The sequence below is a fragment of the Nicotiana tomentosiformis genome, chromosome 2 (assembly GCF_000390325.3).
Source record: "Nicotiana tomentosiformis chromosome 2, ASM39032v3, whole genome shotgun sequence".
In the NCBI taxonomy this organism is placed as follows: domain Eukaryota; kingdom Viridiplantae; phylum Streptophyta; class Magnoliopsida; order Solanales; family Solanaceae; genus Nicotiana; species Nicotiana tomentosiformis.
Genome location: NC_090813.1, coordinates 100,165,173 through 100,186,009, shown reverse-complemented (window position 1 = coordinate 100,186,009; position 20,837 = coordinate 100,165,173). Strand labels below are relative to the sequence as shown.

At 35.7% G+C, this 20,837-nt stretch overlaps 1 protein-coding gene across 7 annotated transcripts in view; it reads right to left on the bottom strand.

Annotated features, from left to right (window-relative positions):
• LOC104091606 (F-box/kelch-repeat protein At3g06240-like) overlaps nucleotides 1–20,837 on the bottom strand; it is a 126,146-nt gene that overhangs the window by 103,823 nt on the left and 1,486 nt on the right. For 3 of the 7 annotated variants that reach the window (XR_011414137.1, XR_011414130.1, XR_011414128.1), the window contains exon 1: nucleotides 12,840–13,585. The exons of 1 other annotated variant lie outside the window; for it this stretch is intronic. Coding sequence is in view for 1 of the 6 variants with exons in the window: in XM_070195912.1 (XP_070052013.1) it covers nucleotides 3,834–5,099 (1,266 nt within the window). In the remaining 5 variants the exon portion in view is untranslated. Of the gene's footprint in view, nucleotides 1–2,827; nucleotides 5,843–12,839; nucleotides 13,586–20,837 lie in introns of those variants that run through there. 3 more of the 7 variants (XR_011414131.1, XR_011414127.1, XM_070195912.1) reach the window with 2 other exon arrangements.

Genomic DNA, 20,837 nt, shown 5'->3' with positions numbered 1-20,837 from the left:
TCATATCCTGCAGGACTCCCTAGGCACCCCAGCATTCGGGCATAAGAAGACCAGGAAAATAAAATTTCCATCACAACAGGCTACTGCACCTGAAGCAGATTTGGTATTGCTACCACATATGCTTCTTGACAATTCTAATGCTTATGGTCGACCATGATCAACATAGTGGGACAGTTACAACATTCCAAATTACCACTGACTATGGCAGCACCAATAACAACAGTTCCTCCCTCCTGTGGAACTGTACAGTTATGAGGTTTTCACTAATTTTGTTTGCTCTTTTGCATGTTTCTCTATCCTATGACCTACTCAGCCTTTTGTTGTTATTTCAGGGTGTGGTATTAGCCTTTGTGCTCATTCTCCTAGAATCTCAACAAAGGAAGGATATAGGTTATAGAGAGAAGGAGGTTCACCCTGTAAGACATAGAATTGGATCCCACAGATACATGGCCTCTTCACTATCCAAACAAGAACACAACAGCACCCTCTTTTCCCCTCAATCCACAGAAACACTAACATAACCAACCAAACACCTACAGACATCAGTCAAGAATCACCCACCCTCATTCATGCTGCATTAGTCTACACAAGAACTTGAATGCAGAAAACACTGAACCTCAAGAAAGTGTCAGATCCAGAACTCTGGGCAGAAATGCTCAATTTCTACCTAATACTGCTCTATCTTCTACAGTTCCATCCTCTTCCTCAAGCTGAACCAGTTGATATATCTTTAGAGTGTGGTAATAGCTCATTTATCTGGAAATATATCAACTGGATGAAGCACACCATCATTTCCATAAAGCAACAACTCCAACTTCAGCCCTTCATAAGACTCCTTATATCTACACCTATACCTTCTCACTTATTGTTCACCTTCTCAACCACAGAAACATCCATCAAACCGTCTGCAGCCAACACAATAACCTGCAAACAGTTGCTCATTCAAAAGCAGAGATACCTTTTCTCTTTCCAGACCCCACAAGAACCTGGAAACAAGGTCTTCTTTCACTAACATTTTTGCTATTTTGTGAAGGTACATGGAACTGGCTTGGTCAATTGCTGCACTTTCAGTCAGTAGTATCAGCATCTCAGATGCCCATTCTGCTGAAAGTGCATCAATTTTACCAAGTCTGCCAATCCAACTCTCAACTCATCTCCACACAATCATCATTGCTTACCTTCACCATTATGTCAACAGCAGCTCCAAAGCAAACACTTCCAGGAGATCCCTGTTTCTACTGATTTCATGAAGCAGCAACATTCATAGCAAACTCCCAAACTATGTTGCCCTATGCTTCCACAAAGAAAACACCAACATGAGACCTCTCATTCTCCTGTCTCTATGCAACAGTCATCAGGTCAGGTCTCAGCAACAAGAGTCTACCCATGGCAACCTCTTACCTAGCAGTCAACAGCTAGTTGCCAGCCATAAGTCTTGGTGGACATTTAAAGAAAGACAATGTTCACTCCCTACTGTCAACAATACCAAGTAGCAGCTCTCCAGTCCAGTTTATTGGATCCTTTTGATAATTATCTTCAATCTTGCTTTCTTTGTCTCCAATGCCAAAGCAGGATTGAAGATAGCCCATTCCACTACCACATGTTTTTTGTCACCCCTCCACGGGCCTTTCTACATTTTAGATAGATGTAGGATTTGTAACATAGGGAAGATGATCTTCCATCTCACTACTTCAATAGAGCTAGGATCACTTGTGCATTTCTGTATAGTTGACCTAGGTTTACATCACTCTGATTTTGTACATCCAGTTATCTACCACCATTGGATAGATAATTGGTACATCACTATAGCTCTTAATCATCACAACATCGAGGGTTCATTTAGTTGTCATGTTTGGACAACTAAATGCTCTAACATCACATTTCTGGAGGTCAGGTCCATATCCCCCTCCATTGTTGTAATTTTTGTTATTTAAATAAAAATCAACCCTAGGCACAATGCCTAGTGGCTTTCTTTAAAAATAAAAATAAAAATCAAGTGATTTAGTTACACCATTTTCCTTTTTTTTCTCTCCTCTCTCTCATCTTCTCTCCAGATTGAACTTATATTTAGGGATTTAGAGAATCTAATCCCTCAGATCTCGATATCACAATATGCAAACACTGGAGAATCTCCAGGTCGGGTAAATACTGCCACCCTCTCTTTCTCCCCATATCTCATCTTCTACTACTTCATGGCACGAGTGAAGATTTATACAACTCACATATAATTCATTTACCCACCTCGTCACCTATACATCTACCGAAGGCAAGAGAAAACTTTATCAGGGCAATCGTAATTTGGATATAAGCATATACTTAATTAGACTAGCATGTACAAACAGAAAAAGAGATACCTATTAGTACAATTTTATAAAGCAATTTGTGAGACAAGTAATGTTTTTTGCATATTTTGTATTAGATTTATACATAATAATTATATATTATACAACTTATTTATAACTTTATCTACAACTCTCATACATTATTTTTACCCAGTTAAATATAATTACAATATCATACAACTTAAATATAATTTTTATACAAATTTTATACAATATATCTTTTGTATATTTTGTATCTGATTTATACATAGTAAAAATAAATTTCATACAACTAATTATATATTATACAACTTATCTATAACCTTCATACATTATTTCTACCCAGCTATATACAACTACAATATCATACCACTTAAATATAATTTTTATATAATATGTCTTTTGTATATTTTATATTTGATTTATACATAGTAAAAATAAATTTCATACAACTAATTATATATTATACAACTTATCTACAACTTTCATACATTATTTCTAACCAGTTATATACAACTACAATATCATACAACTTAAATATAATTTTTATACAATATTGTTCAACTTTCATACAATATTTAAATAAAATATATATATATATAAATAACATAATACAATTTTTCTACAATTTTATTACAACTTTACTATAATTTCATAAGTATAATCTATGTCATGTCTTATTCTTCTTCTTCTCCGAGTTTCAATATGAAATTCAGCCAAAATCAAGTCTAATCTTCACCAAAACACTCTCAAAATTGAGATATAAACTTCAAACAATATTTCTAATTTTTTGCAATAACACCCAATCCAAACAAATAATGGTTTTTGAAAACCCAAATTCGAATTCAAAATTTTTTTAATGGCTGTCAATGGTGGAATTGCTACTCTCTTTTCCTTTGTTCTACATTACTGGAATTAGGGATTGAGAGATAGAGAGAGACGGAGAGAGAGAGAGAGAGAGAGAGAGAGAGAGAGAGAGAGAGAGAGAGAGAGAGAGAGAGCAGGAGGGAGAGAGAATAAGCATGTGAAATAATTGATTCATAATATAAAGGGATACTCATTTAATTTTTAAAGTATATAATTGGTAAATTTGTATATAGGATGTAATTAAATTGAAACTTGAGTAGGGATGGTAATAAAGTTTCAAATAGTATATAGAGATGTAAAAATTCCTAAAAAGTGTGTGTGGCCTGTTTGAGTTAACATCAAGGAGGAGACTCAACTGTAAAACTGCACATCTTGGACTGAACAATGTGTAAACTTTAACGGAGAAGGAACCTTTATATCAAGAGGCATTGCACATGTAAGGAAGATTGTAAATTAGTTATCCTGTCATGGCACAAATTAAATTATAATGAGAATCGATGGGCACAGATTCTCATTATATGAGAAAATCAAAAAACAAGCCGACAGAGTCGGTAAATCAATGTTGGAACCAAAAAGATTCTTAGCAGTAGATAAAACTATAAGAATAACAAGTTGTAATTATTATCTAGACGGTCAACGCATAATTTAAAGACCCACTCGGGGAGAGATCAGACTTTCCGTATAAGCAATGCCATCCTCATTAATAGTAACTCCATCAATATCATCACAATCTAGAGGCCATCTTCGATTGCTTATTCCAAATGATCCAATAGATATTATCCTATTTACAATTCTTATTGTTAAATTAACTCTCATGCTGAGCAGCACTTTATCATCTGAAAACTTATATATGGGTGTGATATCACGAAATCCGGTACTTGTTATACTAAACAACTTCATCCAAGATTCTTTAACACCATAATCTTTCATTGCCCATAAACTGAAAGTGTTGTCGTACTTATACCAAACATAAAGCATTCCTCCCAATTCTGATACGCCCCCATCAAAATGAATGCGATTCAAGTAGGTTGAAGGGAGCGAGCACAGTATCTCCGGCAATGGTATCTCTCCGTATACCTCATATGATATATTAAATGAAACCACACAAAACCTTGATAAGATACCAAGCCAATGAAATGCTCCATGTACAACTGCCAAATACTCCCCACCAAACAACAAACAACTAACTGCCTTACCTGAGGTTTTATCAATTCTTCTCCAGGAACCACTTTTCAATGTCATAATTTCATTTGCATTGTCATCTCTAGATATGTCAATTCTAAGGACTTTATAGTCATCACTAGCAGAGTCATAAGCCAATCCATAAGTAGATCCCCAATCATCGTCATCATCATTATATCCCAACTGTTTTAACAATTTTGAATGGGGAAGTATTGTTGATTCTCCTGTGGAGGGGTTCCATATCAATAATATTGAAGGTTGTTCCCGATCAGGTTTACTCCAAATCCCGATGAGAGACAAACCATCACAACTAGAATAGAGTTTTACACCATTTGCTAAATCAAAATTTGAAGGACAATCAAATCTAGGGATATCCTTAACAAGTTGAACCAAGGATAAAGAAGAACAATAGAAGTGAAAAGTATCATCCTTATTGGACCATTTTAAAAAAAGCATCTTTTGGAAAGTCGGTTGATTCTTGGCATGGTTGAGATGTTTCTTCTTAAAATAAGGTTCAGAGATCAATGTATTCCAAAATTCTGAAACACACTTGAAACGAACAAGTGACTTCACCGGTAGCCTGCTGAGAATGTCCATAAGTATTTCCTCTTGGACGTGAGTTCCCATTACCTTATACCAATTCACAGGTAGGAAAAAGCGAAGAACAAAGACTGAAGAAGAAACTAGAGAAAGCCAACGACTGCTAGCTGTGATCCAGAGAAATATCATATAATGATGTAATACGCGTGGGTAGGGTTAAGCATATGTATAGATCTGGTGATTCTATTTATTAGTATAACTTTGTCAAAGAACTAGTAGAATCTAACTCCTTGTAGAAATAGAATTTGGTTCCTAATAGGATTGGACAACTTTTTTTGTTTGTCGTCACTATAAAAGAGGATTCCATGTTCTAAAAGGAATGCTCACTTAAACTAAATAATTCATTATTTAGAAATAGTTTTTAAAAAATAACAGAAATTGATATAATGTCTAAATTGATGACTACAAATAATAAGAACGTTTTAGGTATTTTTATGTAATAAAAATTACTAAAGTCAAGGAATTGATGGCTGACGGTGTTCTGGAAATATCCCCACAACTGCTGACCGCACGATATAATGCCTAAACGTACATAACTATAAGAAAATTTCTAGTATTTGTCTAAAGGAATGAGCCGGATTAACAGAGTAAAACTTGAGGAAAGAGAGAAGATGAAAGGAAATAAAGGCTTTTTCATTCAACATTGTTGGTTCTAGAAATATATAGTAAGAGCTCTTAGAGTATAATTATTAAGTAACTATTCAACATAGAGAATACAAGTTTAGGAATGAAAAGCACACAACAGTTCAATAACCGAAGCAACATCTTCACACCCGGAGATGAGTTTTCATAAATAAAAAAAACAGAGGTATTTGAACTTGAGCTTTTTACTCAAAATCTCAAGGGTCCTTATGTATTCCTCATTAATTAACCTATAAACATCCATTGTTGGAGGTGAACAAATGAAATGAAGATGAAGATGAAGGCATTCAAACATGAGAAATTTTGAAAATTAAACATTTGACAGAATGATGTACTACATGCATGCTATCCAATACGGAGATAGAGGTCATGCTTGGTAAGAGAATTAGGAAAAAGATATAATTCATTATAATCAAATGTAGCATGTAATATTAGTAAGAGGCCCTGTTGAACTAGAAAAAACTTTCCCCCCATTATGATCAAATGTAGCATGTAATATTAGTACGTAAAGCCAAGACCAACAAACTGTCCAGCGTTAACAGTAAGAAGAGTGTTCTATTATATTATATTATATTGTAGAATTCGTATGCCAGGAGCTAGGGATGAAAAGAAGGTAGAAGCGAGCATTACAACCGATCGAGATGAAGAGTTTTATATTGTAAAATAATTTGATATTGTCATTAGCAGCGACGCCATATAAACCATTAAAAGTTAAAAAATAATTATCACTTGGAAGAATAAAAGAAAAAACCAAGCTACTGTTGCGGAAGCCAAATGTATATAGTGTGAATGAGTCACAACTACTATAGCAAAAATTATGACAACCACTAAATAATAAACAAGACAATAAGACAACAATAAAAGAACACCAAAATTTACGAGGTTCGGCCAATTTTACCTACTTCCTCGGACACAATCAATATTTTATTCCACTCCAAAATTACAAGTGAAATAATACTAAAGAGAGAAGATACAAATGCCTTAAGAAGATAAAAAAAGGCAAATGAGAGGTACTTAAATCCTAAACATTAGGCCTCCTTTTATAGGGTGAAATTCTCATTCAAAATTGTCATCCATCGATGTGGGACTTTTGACAATTTCAACAAATCTCCACCTTGGCAAAATTCCACATCTTTAATTTTCTCTCAATAACAAATTTTGGTTGTGTCTTCATCTTCAATCTTTAGTGTTCAACAATGTTGATCAAATCCAAACAATGTTGAAACTTGACCGCAGTCACCACTTTTGTCAGCATATCAGTAGGGTTCTCCGTAGTATGAATTTTCTTCACCATGACTCCACCTTCTTCTATGATTTCTCGTACGAAATGATACCGAACATCAATGTGCTTCGTCCTTGCATGATAAACTTGGTTCTTCGCTAAGTGAATAGCACTTTGACTATCACAAAAAAATATAATATTCTTTTGTTCAATACCAAGCTCCTTTAGCAACCCCTGAAGCCAAATTGCCTCCTTCACAGCCTCTGTAATAGCCATGTACTCTGCCTCTGTTGTAGACAAAGCAACTGTTGACTGCAAAGTAGACTTCCAACTAACTGGTGCCTTTGCAAAAGTAAACACATAACCAGTAGTTGACCTTCGTTTGTCCAGATCACCCGCAAAATCTGAGTCACAATATCCAACTACAGACCGATTGCCTTCCTGCTCAAAAACTAACCCAACATCTACAGTACTATGAATATACCGTAGAATCCATTTCACAGCTTGCCAATGCTCCTTTCCTGGATTATGCATATATCTGCTAATAACTCCAACGGCTTGTGAAATGTCAGGTCTCGTACAAACCATTGCATACATCAAGCTACCAACAGCATTTGCGTATGGTACCCTTGACATATACTCCTGTTCAGTTTCATCCTTTGGCGACATAGTAGTACTTAGCTTAAAATGGGGAGCAAGTGGCGTACTAATTGGCTTAGTCTTCTTATCTATGCCAAAACGCTGTAGTACTCTCTTCAAATATTCTTTCTAAGATAAACAGAGTTTCTTTGAACGTCTATCTCTTATTATCTCCATGCCAAGAATTTTCTTTGCCTCACCCAGATCCTTCATCTCGAACTCCTCCTTCAGTTGAATCTTCAACTTATCAATTTCTTCCGAATTCTTGGAAGTTATCAACATATCATCAACATATAGGAGAAGATATACAAAGGAACCATCATTAAGTTTGCGCAAATACACACAATGATCGTATTTGCTTCTCTTGTACCCTTGCCGCAACATAAACTTGTCAAATCGCTTGTACCATTATCTAGAAGATTGTTTCAATCCGTACAATGATTTTTCAAGTTTGCATACCATATTTTCTTTTCCAGCAACTTTGAATCCTTCTGGCTGAGTCATGTAGATTTCCTCCTCCAAGTTTCCATGTAAAAACGCAGTTTTTACATCCATCTGAACTAGTTCCAAATCCAACTGTACTACCAAAGCCAACATAATTCTAATAGAGGAATATTTTACAACTGGAGAAAATACTTCATTGTAATCAATTCCCTCCTTTTGAGCATATCCTTTGGCCACCAATCTTGCTTTGTAGCGAACATCTTCTTAGTTAGGAAATCCTTCTTTCTTTGTAAATACCCATTTGCATCCAATTGCTTTCTTTCCCTTCGGGAGATTGGCCAATTTTCATGTATGATTCTGATGAAGGGACTGCATTTCTTCATTCATGGCAATCCTCCACTTATCTTCTTCTGAACTTTGGATTACGTCTTTATAAGTGGTAGGAATACCATCAGCTACAATTGAGGTTGCACAAGCAACCGTCTCTATGAGACGAACAGGTTTCGTTATTGTCCTTTTTGGCCTGTTGGTTGCTATTGATTCAAGTTATTGTCGAGGTTCCTGAGTTGGAATCTCCCTCTCTACTGGCTCTTCTTCCAGAGGGTAATCTTCATTTGTTTCCTCCTCTGCTTCTTGCGTAGGAAAAATAAATTTTCCCTCAAACTCCACCTGCTTTGATGCACCACCAGTTTGTTTGACATCTTCAACTGTCACCTTATCTGTTATGGCAGATTCATCAAAGGTAACATCTCTGCTGAATATAATATTCCTTGTCTCTGGACACCATAAGCGGTATCCTTTGACTCCAGAAGTAATCCCCATAAATATAGCCTTCTTTGCTCTCGGATCCAATTTTGACTCTTTCACATGATAGTATGCAATTGAGCCAAACACGTGCAAAGAGTCATAATCTACAACAGGTTTTCCATACCATTTTTCAAATGGTGTCTTGCCATCAATGGCAGCAGATGGTAGACGATTAATGAGGTGGCATGCATATATAATTGCCTCATCCCAAAATTCTTTGCCCAAGCCAGCATTGGACAACATACACCGTACCTTCTCCAGTAAAGTCCGGTTCATACGTTCTGCCACTCCAATCTGTTGTGGTGTATGTCTGACAGTGAAGTGTCAGATGATGCCATCATTTTCACAGACCTTATTGAAATGATCATTTTTGTATTCACCTTCATTGTCTGTGCGAATACACTTGATCCTCCTGCCTGTTTGATTCTCCACCATCGTCTTCCATTTGAGCAAAATTCCCAACACTTCATCTTTTCTCTTCATTGTATACACCCACACTCTTCGGGAAAAATCATCGACAAAGGTTACAAAATAGTGCTTCCCACCCAATAAAGGTGTTTTGGAAGCACCCCAAACATCAGAGTGTACATAATCCAAAATGCCTTTAGTATTATGGATCGCTATACCAAATTTAACCCTTGTCTGTTTCCCTTTGACACAATGCTCGCAAAACTCCAAGTTGCAAGTCTTTACGCCTTTTAACAATCCTTGATTAGATAAAGCTTTCAAGGATTTTCCTCCAGCATGTCCCAAGCGCATGTGCCATAGCCTGGTTGCTTCTGCCTCTTTGTCATCACTGGATGTCACTGTTGCTGTCCCAATAACTGTGCTACCACGATAGCAGTACATGTTATTGTTCTTCCGATTGGCCTTCATTACCACTAGTGCACCGGAGCATATTCTCATCACTCCATTTTCTGCAATGATTTTGAACCCTTTTGATTCTAGGGCTCCCACAGAGATGAGATTCTTCTTCAAACCCGGTACATATCGAACATCTGTTAATGTTCTGATCATTCCATCATGGCTCCTTAATCTTATTGAACCAATGCCATATGAGGTAAGAGGGCTGTTATCCACTGTGTGGATGACTCCATATTCTGCTTCTTGAAAATTCACGAACCAGTCCTTGTTGGGACACATATGATAGCTACAAGCCGAGTCCATCAACCATATGTCTGATGATATTGATAACTCTGTTGTAACTAATGAGAAGTATGAATCATCACAATCAGCTACATTTGAATCTATAATGGCCTTTCCATTGTTATGTCTGGCCTTATTTTTCAACTTCGGATAGTCTTTCTTTCAGTGCCCTTTTTCTCGACAAAAGGCAATTCATCTTTGCTGGGTCTAGATCTCGACTTGGATCTTCCCTTCTTAGTCCTCGTTTGATTTTGAGGACGACCCCTCACAATTAGTGTTTCTCCTTCTCCGCCCTTCTGTTTTTCTCCCTTTCTTTGTTCATAGATGTACAAAGCCGAACAAACTTCTCTGAGAGAAATTTCGTCATTTCCATGGAGTAGAGTAGTTTCAAGGTGCTCGTACTCATTAGGAAGTGACCCCAACAACATCAAGGCCAAGTCACCATCATCAAAAGTTGCATCCATATTTTGCAAATCTGTGACCAACTTATTGAAACTGGTGATATGTTCATTCATTGTGGTACCAGGAACATAGGTGAAGCGAAACAGTCTCTTCTTCATGTACAATTTATTTTGACTGTTTTTCTTCAAAAATTTATCCTCCAGTGCTTTCCATAATTTACTTGCAGAAGTTTCCTTTGTGTATGGATATTTCTGCTCTCTAGCAAGGTAGGATCGAATGGTACCGCAAGCAACACGATTGATAATTTTCCAATCTTCTTCTCCAATAACATCTGGCTTCTTTTCTTCAATGGCAAGATCTAGCCCTTGTTGAAAAAGAACATCTAGAACCTCGCCTTGCCACATCCCAAAATGTCCTGACCCGTCAAAAATTTCTACCGTAAATTTTGCATTTGACACAATTCTTGTCATAAGCGAAGATGCCAACGATGACGTATTATTGACACTTGATGTAGATTCTTCTTGTTTATTGTCTTCCATTTTGACACAAATATTATTTAGTAGCTGACGACACAAATCAAGATTATTTCCTTTCTGGTGTGGAAGATCAGACTAAGCTGCAACCACAGAGCATACTCAGACAGAACCTTGACTCAGTTACCAAGATAGATCTTTTCTGATGTGGAAGATCAGACTATGCTGCAACCACAGAGCATACTTAGACAGTACCTTGGCTCTGATACCAATTGTTGCGGAAGCCAAATGTATATAGTGTGAATGAGTCACAAGTACTATACCAAAAATTATGACAACCACTAAATAATAAACAAGACAATAAGACAACAATAAAAGAATACCAGAATTTACGAGGTTCGGCCAATTTTGCCTACTTCCTCGGACACAATCAATATTTTATTCCACTCCAAAATTACAAGTGAAATAATACTAAAGAGAGAAGATACAAATGCCTTAAGAAGATAAAAAAGGCAAATGAGAGGTGTACTTAAATCCTAAACATTAGGCTTCCTTTTATAGGGTGAAATTTCTATTCAAAATTGTCATCCACCTATGTGGGACTTTTGACAATTTCAACAGCTACTACAGTACAGTCAGTCATCCTAACATCGTCCTCAAAATCATATGCATAAAATGCAAAACTACGGCAACCCATTCAAATTTTGCCATTTTAATTTCCCCCAATTGCTATTCTTCTTTGCTCACGACAGAATACACAATGTACGAATAAATATGAGGAACAAAATAAATAAAGGAAGGAGCTAAAATTAAAGTACCTGATCTCCATCAACAATATAATGATATCTATCTTCCTTGGAGGAACAAACTTTCCAGCTTTGACTATATATGCTGTCATACCTCCTTTTCCAGAAGGGAAATAAGGGAGTTTTTTTCCAATTAAAATGACCTAATTCGAAATGAGATTATTTATTTAATTTAGAGACGTCACTTGGAAGATTTGTTACGGTGTCCCAAGTGACCGATTTATTTTAAAATTCCAAATCGAGGAAATTGACTCTTATTTATGGTCTGCGAACACAGAAGACCGGGTAAGAAATTCTGTTAACCCGGGAGAAGGTGTGAGGCACTCCCGAGTTCCGTGATTTTAGCACGGTCGCTTTAATCATACCTGGCTTAGTCAATTATCTAATTACACATTTTAGAACCTACGTACATTTTACCTTTTACCGCTTTTAATTATGGCATTTATGGATTTATCTTTGAAACGGATCACATGTGTGTAAATCCGTTTTATTTGGGGCGTTAAAATCATTTCACGCATACGTGTACACAATTAATCACGCTTTATTAATTATTAAGATTGTTTGGCCAAAGTCGCGCGAACGCGTACCTTGATTTATTTTGAAAATCATAATTACGTCACGCGAACGTGTACATAACCATGATAATGAATTAAAAAAACGCGCCTAAAGCATTCTACGAATGTTAATAAATTCTTCCTAAACTTTGAGATTATTGTGAGGCCATGACTTATGAAAATTATTGTAGAAATAGGGTAGTGTTTAGTTGTTGGAATTATCTATTATGGAACAATCTTTATTAATTAAGAAGATGGATTAAGTGGAATATTATGGATGTTGGGTTAACTAGAATTAAAATTGTTGGCCCAATTGCTTCTCAATTCTTAGATCTGTTCTACGGACAGTGAACATTATTTTGAAACCCAAATTCTTCCCCATAGACAAAATCCTTAGTCTAAACATTTGCACTTGTTATCAGATAAGAGAAAATCGACTAAACTAAGTAAACTACAATGATATAACCCAGCAACTAAATTGCACCAATTAGTTCTACTTAGATTTAATTTATGATAAAGAACATGGACAAATATATATGAAATCTAAAACTCTAATAAGTATTCATTCGCACAATTAACAAAAGGTACAATGAGGATATGAACATGGAAACACTCAGAGTCGAACAATCCAAACATCAATAAATTGAACTACTACCTCATGCCCTCAATAATTACACTAATAAATAATAATGTAAATGGACAAAATAATCAGTTCAGAAAACACAAGAACGGACCTTTGGTATAAATCAACCAGATTGGAATTACAAGAGCTTAAACAACTCGACGACTCCTGACCGGAGCTTTCGCCGGTGAACCCGGACGGAATCGGCAACTTGAGAACTCAATGACAACCTCAACCTCCACTTTGATGCCACTGTTTACGTTCAAAACGGGGCTGTTCAGGGGGTGTGCTTAGCTGGGATTTGGAGCTAATTTTGGGATGTTTTTGGTTGAGGAAGAAGGCTGTTTTTGGGTGGTTTTGGAGGTGGAAGGCTGTTGAAATTTCATGTGTTTGGCTGGTTGTTTGGCGCTGATTTTCAGCTGGTTTGTGGCTCGTTTTGGGAGCTGGTTTGGGCAGTTTTAGACGAGGAAAAGTGGACTGGTTTGGGATGTTTGAGGACAACATTTACCGGCTTTTTGCGGAGCTTTAGGAGGTATTAATGGACGTAAGTTTGATGTATTTTAATGGAGGAAGATAGGGGTGCTTGGATGGAGGAGAAAGGCTATGTTAATGGTGGAAGAAAAAGCTTTTTAATGGCTAAAAGTTGCTCGTTTTTTGGAGGAGAAGACCCAAATCCTCCTCCATTCTCTAGTTCCTCTTTCTTTTTGTTCCCGCCCCCTCTTTCGTGTATGTGTGTATCCTTTTAATTGTGTGAGTGAGCGGAAGATATAGAGGTTTAGGTTTAGGGATTAATTGGTGGCGAAGAAAATAAGAGTGTGCATGTGCATGTGAGTTTGTTACAAAAGATATGGAAGAATCTTGCTAGGTGTCATTTTTGCATTGGTTCTTTTTTTTTTCTTTATTAAAGATAATCAAAATTAAAGATACTACACTAAAACTAAAAACCAGAAAAATATAAGAAACTATTAAGGAAAAAGTTATAAAATTGCTAGTCATAGAAGAAAAACATATTTTTGTGAAATTCTTTTCTTTTGCGAATTAAAACAAAGCTAGTAATTCAAAAATGTGAATCTTTTATGATTTTTATTTTTTTTAAGAAAAATCTATAAAAGATAAAATAAAAGCTAAAATATGTAGTTTAAACTCAAAGATATTTACATACTAAAAAGTGGTGAAAATTTCGATTATGGTCAAAAATTAGGTGCTCACAGCATGCCCCTCTTTGCTTGAAAACATGAAGAGTTTTCAGACAAAGACAAGGTGAGCCATGTGACTAATATTTGACCATACCATTATTCAAAAGGGAATAAATGAGAGAAAAGAGTGCAACCGAGTCCTTGTTTTGGACAACCTACATATCCCGGGTTATAAGGGAATCAGGTCGCGTAGAGTTCAAATGGGTTAAAATATGGAGTGATGTGTTCAAGAGTCGAGTGAGGCTCCGTCGAGGCGCCGGTCTGTGGTCCTGTTATTACATCAAAATCAAAATCGAAAGGAACTAAACATGCCTATCAGCTATGAGTTACAAGATTCTTATCTATAAGTCTTCCAAAACTTGATCTTTAATCTTGAATGGTTCTTCATGCACACTTTTGATTTGAACCTTGATGCTTGCTAGCTGCAGGTGCTAGTTCATTCTTCTACGGCTTCTTCTGATAAAAATGGGGAATGCAGAGCTTGTGACTTCAGTCATGTCTTGAGCATTTCACATCTTTCATCTGCTTCTGCATTTTGAATTCACTTTTTTTTTATTTTCTTTTATTCTGGGTTGAGACTTCTTCTTTTGATCATCTCGAACCTTGTGCATCGAGGTAAAACCTGCTAAGACACCAAAACAAACAAATGAAAGAAATTTTGCTGCCCTAGTTTTACTAGGAAAAGTTCGCGAGTTAGTTTAACAAAATTCTAAACTACTTCTTTATTGAAAAAAATAAAGGGTCGGGAATGATGTACCCTGAAAATATCATGATAATTTTTTTTTTGTTTTTTGGATGGTGTTCCTTTATCGTCAAAAAGATGTCTCAACCAAGGATTGGTATATCTTATATTGGGAAAATGTGGCCAGGGAATGGTATACCTTATATTGGCCAAGATATCAGGTAGTGGTGTACCCTGCATTTAAGATCAAATCAACTAGGGAGTGGAGACCCTATGTTGGAAAGGAGAATAGGGAGTGGAGACCCTATGCCTAATATAAAATCAATTAGGGAGTAGAGACCCTATGTTGGAAAAGAAGACTAGGTTGAAAAGGAGACTAGGGAGTGGAGATCATATATCTAAAATAAAATCAACTAGGGAGTGGAGGCCCTATGTTGGAAAAGAAAACTAGGGAGTGGAAACTCTATGTCTAAAATAAAATCAACTAGGGAGTGGAGACCCTATGTTGGAAAATGAGACTAGAGAATTGTGTACCCTATGCTAAAACGAACCAAGAAGGATTTTTTTTTGAGAAAATCATTCTTTTAAACAAATTGCCCCAACGCTTATTTTCTGAGGGCATGAACAAATGACCCTTTTTTTTAAAAATCCAGACTTTTTTTTTTTTAATTATCTTAGGAGAAAATTCATCAGACTAGGTTTTTTATCTTAGGAGAAAAATTCATCAGACTAAGACGTCTATCCTAGGAGAAAGTTCATCAGACTAGGTTTTCTTATCTTAGGAGAAAGATTCATCAGACTAAGACTTCTATCCTAGGAGAAAATTCATAAGACTAGGTTTTATTTATCTTAGGATAAAGATTCATCAGACTAAGACTTCTATCCTAGGAGAAAATTCATCAGACTAGGTTTTCTTATCTTAGGAGAAAGATTCATCAGACTAAGATTTCTATCATAGGAGAAAGATTCATCAGACTAGGCTTTTTTATTAATTTTTTTTTATTATCTTAGGAGAAATATTCATCAGACTAAGATTTCTATCCTAGGAGAAAATTCATCAGACTAGGTTTTCTTATCTTAGGAGAAAGATTCATCAGACTAAGACTTCAATCCTAGGAGAAAGTTTATCAGACTAGGTTATTTTTTTTTTGTTATCTCAGGAGAAAGATTCATCAAACTAAGATTTCTATCCTAGGAGAAAATTCATCAGACTAGGTTTTTATATCTTAGGAGAAAGATTCACCAGACTAAGACTTCTATCCTAGGAGAAAATTTATCAGACTAGGTCTTCTTATCTTTGGAGAAAGATTCATCAGACTAAGATTTTTTATTGGGAGAAAAATCCATCAGACTAGGATGTATTATCCTAGGAGAAAAATATGAAGAATAATAGCATGATTTTATGCATACTAGAAAGACAAATAAAGGCAAAGACTTGAGAAACTTCCCTTTGACTGCTCTTTTTTTTTTCTCTTTTCATTTTTCATCATTTTTTTTATTTTTCTCTTTTTTTCCTTTTTTTCTTTTTTTTCGAACCACCTTCCTTGCACTGCTTTGTTCATATTTCAAACAAAGAAATTTTTTGTGAGTTTCAAAAGTGGTGGTCGGTTTGTGGCCTTGATGTCTTTGGCAGCTTGGCCTTGTGCCCATTCGCTTTTGGGAGACCGACAATATTGGTAGTTGGATACACTACTGGAGACTCTCTTGTTGCTTTCAAGAGACTTTTGTTCTGTATCAACCCTGATTGTTTCACACCCAATGCCATTTAAATTTGTGGCTCAATCAGCCTTATCCCAACTGGAGATCTTTGCTTAGGAGACCTTTTTTGATATCTTGAATGACTTCTTGCCTTTTCAGCAATTTGTTTGTCAGAGAGAATAGCAATTGGGTATGCATCTTTTGTGTGATGTGCACACTTTATAGTCTCTATTCAGTACTACAGGAAACCTAAACTTGCAATTTTTCTTTGCTTGCCTTAGACAAATGAGCAGACATGAGCATCTTTTGGGGGAAACCTTCGTATTGCACGAATCCTCAAGACATGTTGACTGTAACAATTGAGTGTGCTGGCCAAATCTACTTTGTGCAACTGAAAAGCTAGTAGCATATTTTGAAATCTTTTCTTGCTTGTTTTTACAAGGACTCACTCAAAGCGGAGTACATCATGATGCGAAGAAACAATATTAACAAGAGATGCACTAGTTAGGAAAGAAAGAAGGAAGAGGTTTTTTTTTTTTTTTTATAAAGAAGGAAGAGGCTTTGTTTTTTTTAATGAGATAGCTAGCCTTAATGATCATGATATGTATTGTGGACTTACCGGCCCGATCTATCAAACAGATCTAATCATTTCTTTCGTTATTCCTTCGGGTTTTGAAGTCAGGCTTGTTTGTATTAATTCTTTGCATTAGTTTCACGACTCACTTTCGACTGGTGGTGCCCAGAGAGGTTTTCACCAACCAGTCTCTCTCATTTATTTATCTCTACTTACCGTCGTCTTATAGTGCATGTGAGAGTTTTCACTAGTAAGACTCTCTCATTATTTCTCTTTTTCTATTTTTTTTTTCTTGATTCCTTGGGTGAGAACCATGACCATATCCTTCATATGACAACCATTACTCATTGCGGATTTCCCTTGGCATTCTCAAAACTGATCAGGGGGTCTTGTTTGGAAGGCTTTTGGATATGGTTAGAAAGAAAGGACGAAATAAAAGTTCAAAAGACTCAATGATGGGTTGTACACTTACAACTCTTGGGATCGACTCTTTAAAAAAAACTAAAACAAACTCATGTCCCAGTTTTAGATACTGGGGATTTTTGGATTTTTTATCTTTTTCTTTTTCTTCTGAATTCTTATTTGGTTGGATCGAACCGTGTAAGGCTGCCTACGTATCCTTTTTTAAAGGAAGTAGGTGAAACGTAATTCATACATCTCAGCTAACTATTTTTTTTCATATGTCTTTCTTTTTTTCTCTTTTTTTTCTTTCTTTGTTCTTTTTTTTTTCCTTTTTGTTTTCAAAATAATTTGCCCCAACTTTTATTTTCTGGGGGCATGGACTTTGACTATTCTTTCTTCTTCTTTTTTTCACTTGAACTTTCTAAGAGTTGTCCCAGTTTGTGCTCTTGGAGCATGAACTTTTCTTTTCATTTTTTTATTTCATTTTTTTGGAATTTTAACTCTAAACTTGACTCCAAAATAGGGTGGTCAAAGAAAATAACACAGGCTCAAAAGGAGTAACAAAGGATATAAAGTATTTGGATAGCAGAAAAAGGGCCTCACAGCCTCGAGAACGCCAAATATAGTATCCTTTCGTGATCACAATATTGATGAACATGTTTGTCTTCTTGGTGTGTCGTGGTCGAAAGATACTTTCCATCCATTAATGTCAAACTTTCCAAACTTCAATTAATTCTTCCTCAAACCCTATCTTCACAATGATTTTAAGGTAAAGATCATTAACCCCACGGGTATGACTATTCTAGTTTCATATGAATTTTGAACCGAGCTTAATTTCAAAGTGTTTCGACTGTGTATTCATTCTCAAAAGTGATTTTTCTCAGTTATCCAATTCAATATTAGATCAATTTTATAAAAACCGGCCGAAAATTCTGCATGCATGTCATGTCACTAAAATTAGCGGCGAAAGAAATAAGCATAGAATGACACAAAGGGACAGAATGACACAAAGGGACAAACTGTATTTCATTAAATAAAGGGAGGAAGGATTTGACAATAAGACAAACAAATTGAAATCTCGGTTACAACCCTGGATAACCCAGATAATAGAAAAGATGACAAAACAAGCTGCCAAGACTCCTTTCTATCTAAAGAGGAGTGACTTTCCAGTTGCTAAGTGACATCTTAGCCACAAATTTGCACATCAGCACTACTACAGCATTCAGTCCTTTTTATTGCTTTTGATTCAACACTCAAATTTTGACTTTTTGATCAATCAGTTCCCAATATTGACTATCGGATTTCAGTACTGACGGCATGGAAAATTTCATAGTAACTTTTTGCCAAAGGACTTGGACGAATTCTCATGTATCCCTATCATCAAACCATCCGGATCAGCGCATGTCCTGTCGCTCAAAACTGGTAGAAGTCAGCTAACATTTGTCTCCATTTTATCACCAACTTGTCTACTTGCCTTTTCGTGACCTTAGATGGATCAACAATAGTGGTTCTTGCTCCTTCTGAGGGATCCTGGACTCGCCATTGCAAACCAACAAACCGACCACCTTTAACTAGGTTTTATTACAAAACAACAAACAAGTTAGAATGAACACTCTTGTTTTTTTTCCTTTTTTCTCTTTTCTTTTTTTTTCTTTCTTTCTTTTCTCTCTCTTTTTTTTTTGTTTTTTGCATTTTTTTTTAAATCATTCGATCGAACCTGATGTGGGTTGCCTACGTATCATATGGGGACATGAATCAGATCTTACGTAATTCGGAAATATCAGAAAAAAAGGAAATAAACAAACTCTTTTTTTAAAATTTTATTTTTAATTTCCGAAAGAAAGACTTATAAAGAAGAAAGAAAATATTTTTGGATTTCGATTTGTTTGTTTGCTTATTTTTTTTTAGAATTTTTGAAAAGAAAGACTTCTAAAGAAGAAGAAAATATATTTTTTTTGAGTTTCGATTTTTTTTTCTTGGAATTTCTAAAGAAGAAAGGAAATATTTTTGAATTTTTGGACTTTTATTTTGAATTTATGAAAGAAATACTTCTAAAGAAAAAAGAAAATATTTTTGAATCTTGAATTTTCTTTTTAATTTTCGAAAGAAGAATGAAAATATTTTTGAATTTTGAGAAGAAATTAAAAAGAAAATATTTTGTATTTCTTTAAAAATTGGGGTCTAAAAGAAAGACTTTCTAAAGAAGGAAGTAAAGGAAAATATTTTTGGATTTTTGAAAATTGTGGTCTAAAAGAAAGACTTTCTAAAGAAGGAAATAAAGGAAAATATTTTTGGATTTTTTGAAAATTGGGGTCCGGAACCGATGAGGTTTGCCTACGTATCTCACATTAGGTGAGAATTAGAGCCGCGTAGTTCGGTCAATTTTAATACAACATGAAAACATGATATTTGAAGATATTAACTCATTTTGAAATGACTTTTCTTTTTCTTTTTGTTTTTTCAAAATTTCGGCAAAGTTTGAGGATTTTTCAAGTACATGGATTTTTTAGAACAGGGTGAATTTTCTCTTTCCTACCCCACTCTTGGTTTTTTCTTGATTTTCTTTTCCTATTCTAGAAGCCGATCAACATGCAAGCCGAAACAAATAAATGCACAAATAACACGTAGAATGTATCAGGATGATCTTTAATTTTGGGTGCACCTGTCCTAGACGGACCCAACCCCTGTGTTGAGTCCCCAAAGTCAAATGCACGTGATGCAAACAAATGTTCCTACTAAGGATCCAACATGAGGCTATATTATTTTAGGGTTAAAATCCTAGGGGAGTGTTTTAGACCTGGCTTACCCAAGCGGACAGCTCGAGCAAAGGTGTGGGCAATGTACCGGGAGCACGAAAATCTACCCGGCCTAGTTGCTGATCCAGCCTCGTTCTATTTGGTATGACCTCTAATATAAAGTGGGCCACGCGTACATGTGCACCATAGTTTCAGAAGACTCATAAGGGAGGCGTAAGAAGACAGTTTATACAGTTCAAACAATATCAAAGCGGTAAATGAGCGACAATTAGCATATTAGGCCCACAAATACATTAATATCAATAATCAAGAAAGCCAAGTATAGATCACATTAATAAGCTCGAATTCTGAACCCTGAACCAGAGATTCTGGGTTCTAGTCCCCAGAAGAGTCGCCATAGCTGTCACACCTCCTTTTTCCCGAGGGAAATAAGGGAATTTTTCCAATTAAAGTGACCTAATTTGAAATGGGATCATTTATTTAATTTAGAGTCGCCACTTGGAATATTTGTTATGGTGTCCCAAGTCACCAATTTATTTTAAAATCCCAAATCGAGGAAATTGACTTTTATTTATGGTCTGCGAACACAAAAGACCAGGTAAGGAATTTTGTTAACTCGGAAAAAGGTATGAGGCACTCCCGAGTTTCGTGATTTTAGCACGGTCGCTTTAATCATACCTGACTTAGTTAATTATCTAATTACCCATTTTAGAACCTACGTACATTTTACCTTTTACCGCTTTTAATTATGGTGTTTATGAATTTATCTTTGAAACGGATCACATGTGTGTAAATCCATTTT